The sequence below is a fragment of the Equus caballus genome, unplaced genomic scaffold, assembly GCF_041296265.1.
Source record: "Equus caballus isolate H_3958 breed thoroughbred unplaced genomic scaffold, TB-T2T haplotype1-0000016, whole genome shotgun sequence".
In the NCBI taxonomy this organism is placed as follows: domain Eukaryota; kingdom Metazoa; phylum Chordata; class Mammalia; order Perissodactyla; family Equidae; genus Equus; species Equus caballus.
In genome coordinates, this window is record NW_027222391.1 from 8,451,325 (window position 1) to 8,456,212 (window position 4,888).

Here is a 4,888-nt window from a genome sequence, read left to right on the forward strand (position 1 = left end):
GCAAAAGATAAAATGAGCACAATAAGGAGGGCCAGGAAAGTGGTGTTGTTAGTGGGAGTGCCGTGATTATAAACAGTGTATTTAGGAGTAGAGCTCTTAAAGAAGGTGACATTTGGGAAAAGACTGGGCTCGAGTAAAGAATATGGAATCAAGAGTTTGTGACTCTACATAGAGCTGGTGCCCACTCAATATTATGAATATTATCACCTGATTCAATCAAATAAATGCCCATCTTCTTGAACATGCACACTTTGAAATCTCCTTGAGAGTCCTTAGACTTTCATGGCAAATTATGCATCACTAGCTGTCTTTTATTATGCAGATATATGGAAATGAGCTTGAGGCTTCCAGTACTTTTTATTCCTTTGCTCTTATTTATTTATATTTTTATTTTTTTAGGTAATGGGAAAATTCATGATGGGACTTGAGAATCACACTTACAGTAGCGACTTCATTTTGATGGGACTGTTCTTTTCTTCCAAAACAAATCTGCTTTTCTATTCCTTTATATTGATTATTTTAATTATGACTGTAGTAGAAAATACAGTCATGATTCTCCTTATCCACAGGGACCCACGGCTTCATACTCCAATGTATTTCCTGCTCAGCCATCTCTCTTATATGGATATCTTGCATATTTCCAATATTGTTCCCAAAATGGTCACTAATATTCTATTAGGCAGCAGAACTATTTCCTTTGCTGGTTGTGGCTTCCAGATATTTCTATCCCTCACCCTCTTGGGTGGTGAGTGCCTTCTCCTGGCAGCAATGTCCTGTGATCGCTATGTAGCCATCTGTCACCCACTGCGCTATCCCATTCTTATGAATGGCTATGTCAGCAGTCTCATGGCTACAGGGTCCTGGCTTGTTGGGACTGTCAACTCAATAGTTCACACAGCTTACACACTCCATCTTCCTTTCTGTGGCTCAAGAGCTATTGATCACTTTTTCTGTGAAGTCCCTGCAATGTTGAAATTGTCCTGTGTGGACACAACACACTATGAACGAGGAGTTTATGTAAGTGGCATCATTTTTCTGCTCATCCCTTTTTCCCTAATCTTTGCTTCTTATGTCCAAGTTCTCCTTACTGTCCTCCGAATCAAATCATTTGAAGCACAGAAAAAGTCGTTTTCCACCTGTTTTTTCCACATGGTTGTGGTTATAATGTACTATGGGCCATTTATTTTCACATACATGAGGCCTAAGTCATACCACACTCCAGGCCAGGGTAAGTTCCTGGCCATATTCTATACCATCCTCACTCCCACACTCAACCCAATCATCTACAGCTTTAGGAATAAAGATATTTGGGGGGCGATGAAAAATATGCTTAAAAATAATGTTATGCATAAAAATAGAAAAAATGCTTGATCTGTGTGTTTTATGTATTTCTATATTCAATACCTAGAAGAACTCCATCATTAGTTTCTCCTGAGAAGAAAATTATAGTCTCCATCTCTCTAAGTATGGAAAGAAGTGCATATTTCCAAACTTTTGATAAAGTTTTCACATGCCATTGCTTTGTAAATACATCCGTCATATGATGTGCTGTTCACTCTGAGATCCTAGTTACAATCACCCAAGTTCCTTATAAAGGTAAATGATGACCAATGTCTTCCAGCTTCTTCCCATCAAAATTTTAAAAATTTGTGAGAATTGTTTTTTTTTTAATACATCTAGACACAGGTTATACAACAAATGTATTTCCATAAAATTATCTGTATTTTCTTTAAATGTAGTAAAATTATACCTAAGGATGCCAAAGAGCGGGGCCGGTATCTGGGATGTCAATGTAACTGGCTATGATAATATAAATATAATTATTTTATAATAGAGAGAATACTGTATTCATCATGATATCTACCATGAAGAATACTGAATGCAGAACAAAAAAGTCACTTGTCGTGTTGTGTAGGTAATTAGTTGTGTAAATTCAGAGAGGAGGGGTCATCCATGGGAGTCAACATAAGAAACAAGGTTTTAATTAACTTGTGACTTTGTTGCATTCTTGTTTGCATTGTTTCCTTTTATATTTTAGTGAAATGGAAATATGAGATCAGAGATAAATTTTTCTTTAATAAAATGAATTTTGTACCTTAGTAACCATGTTTCTATATATTTAGCCCACTGTAGTTACTATTTTTTTCTTTAAATAAAGATTGAATATGTAAAATGTTGAGTTGAGAGTTTCTATGCTATTAGCTTGCCTAGGATATTTGCATAACTCTTAAATTGAGTCATCTCCAAGGTCTACACTTAGTTTTTTCATTGTACATAGTGTTGCTTCCTAATATCTGCTTACTCCACACCCTTTTCCTCTTCTCTCTAGTGACCCACGACAAGACTAGATGCCCTTCCCCTTGAAGACAATGCACCCGTGAGTATGTCTGTAACTATATCATGATAATCTCATTCTCTAACTTTCTCATGGTGGATTTCTTGAGAAAGGGAGTATATATACATCCTTGTATTTCATATCTTATATTTCCATCAGCAATTAAATGTGAGGCCTACCATCAATATGATTTAATTTTCCATTTAAAATTTTGTGTTTGGATTCCAAAAAGAGTATCCCATCCAAAACTGACATTCAATCATTTCATCAATGATGAAGTTTTCATTCTAAGGAAATAGTTAAAAGATGGGGTACAGGAAATTTAAAAAAAATTCAAAACTAAAGAATAGCACATACTATCTTTGCAGAGAATGAAAGTAAAACATATTTACTAATTTGATAGGAGTGTACTCATGCATTTTATATACCAGCAAGTACAAGATAGAATAAGCACTTTTATTTTCTCCCTGAACTCTAACTTATTCCTTCACTCACCATTTTTAAGGTCTCTAAGAAAGGGTGTACATGACTTCATAAAAATTGTGACAAAGGTTATTACTGACCTTAGGTCATTCCACAAGACCAACTTGCAACTATCCACAGAGAACACAATATTGTGAGGACTCTAGAACATGAATATGGAGATAAAACACCACCCTGAACCACAGAGACTAAAAAAGATGACATTAGAAGAGTAAGATGAAAGTCTATGCTCCAACCACTTTGTCTCTCACACCAGGCTGGTATGGCACCACACTGAGAGGACCCTTCTGGGCATATGATTCACTCAGTAGGAAAAAGAAAGCCCAAAGCAGACATGTATTCTCCCCCAGTATTGTGGAATTCATATCAGCAGGCCCACTCAACCTTAACTCATGAAGATCATGGAGGCAATCAGCAGGGTTTGTCCACTAGATATCAGCTTGTGATGGAGAAGGGAAGTGATGCATCAATTAGCACTTGGATCTTGGAAAATTGAGTTCCTACTCACAGTGATGCATAAGTATAAATCCTAACCAGTGGCTTTGCACTTTTGCAGAGAGAGATGGTGGCTCTGCCTGATGAAACAAGTTGATTGGCATTACTGCTTTATTTGGGTTCACAAAGGTGAGCCTTTTTGGGTCTTGAAGGCTGTTCTTCCATACCATTCATTTATGGAAACTAATTCACAGCTCAAATTACTGCTGAGTGTATATTCCTGGCCATACATGACATAGAAGCCTGTGTGTAGCACCTAGAAAGCTGTGTAGCTCATCAGAACTCAAGCTGTGAGCCCAGTCTATAGTACTGCCTGAATAAAGAGCCAGAATTGTGGCCCTGTCTATCCAGGGAATTTGGTGTGCAGTTCTTCCTGATTTCAGACCACAGACAAGTCTTGGGAGCCTGTTCTGACACTTAGCCCAGGACCAGAAGTTAATTCATAGCCCTATTTTATGTAGTGTACAGTCCTCAGACTAGCTCCAACCAAGAAGCCTGGCAGAGCACCCAGGAAACTGCATGGCACAGTAGCACTTGAGCAGAGAGCCTGGCTATTGGTTATGATCATCTGCAGAGCCAGTCTTGGGACCTTGCCTGGTGCACAGTTATGCCTGATTCAGAACCTCAAACAATGAGCTTTGCTTGCTTTGGAGCCTGTTTACTACCTCTCACCCAAGCAAGGTAGCTAATTTAGAGTCTTTCTTACTGCTGAATATATACCCAGCCCAGCCCCAAAAGGAAGCCTGACCAGAGAATCCAGGGAACTATGGTGATCTTCCTACAGCCACTTTCAGAAAGGGAATCAAGCCAGTGGACCTGTCAAATTGCTCCCAGCCAGCAGCATCCTCTCAACTCAAACCTTAGGCATTGACCTCACCTCAAAATAGGCCCTGACAGCAAGATCCACTGGACAAAAATGCTACCAGATGACCCATGAAGAACTTCAAGCTGAGCTGACTTTAAAGGACTATTTCTGCCAAAACAAACCTGTAAAGTGTAGAAGTGGAGACTGCTGCTCAAATGCACAGATATCATTGTAAGGGATCAAAGATCACAAAATAACTGCAAACATGACATCATAAAAGGATACTAAAAAAGCTCCAATAACTGACTCTGAAAAAAATACACATTTATAAACTGTCTGACAAAGAATTCAGAATAATGCCCTCACAGAAGTTTGTCGAAGACAAGGACACACAGACAAATAAACAATATTAAGAAAACAATATAGTGAACAAATGAGAAACCCCAAAAAGGAATAGAAATCATAAAAAAGCAGAAATTGTAGAACTGAAGAATACAATGACTGAAATGAAGAATTAAATAGAGAGCTTCAATATCTGACTCAACCATGCAGAAGAAAAAATCAATGACCTAGAAGACAGGGCTTTTAAAATTTTCCAGTCAGAAGAGCAAAAGGAAAAAGAATGGAAAGCAGTGAAAAAAGCCTTCTCAATGTATGGGATACTACAGAGAGAAACAATATCCACATCATGGGAAACCCAGAAGGAGAAGAGAAAGTGAAAGGGATAGAAAATATGTTTAAAGCAACAAGGGCTGAAAACTTCCCAAACC

At 38.0% G+C, this 4,888-nt stretch overlaps 1 protein-coding gene across 1 annotated transcript; it reads left to right on the top strand.

Moving 5' to 3' along the window:
* The first annotated feature begins 342 nt into the window (after window positions 1-342).
* LOC138922905 (olfactory receptor 2AJ1-like) lies at window positions 343-1,371 on the top strand. The gene has a single exon (XM_070259339.1). The coding sequence runs from the start codon at window positions 403-405 to the stop codon at window positions 1,369-1,371; it is 969 nt and encodes a 322-aa protein (XP_070115440.1). The 5' UTR covers window positions 343-402.
* The last annotated feature ends 3,517 nt before the right edge of the window (window positions 1,372-4,888 follow it).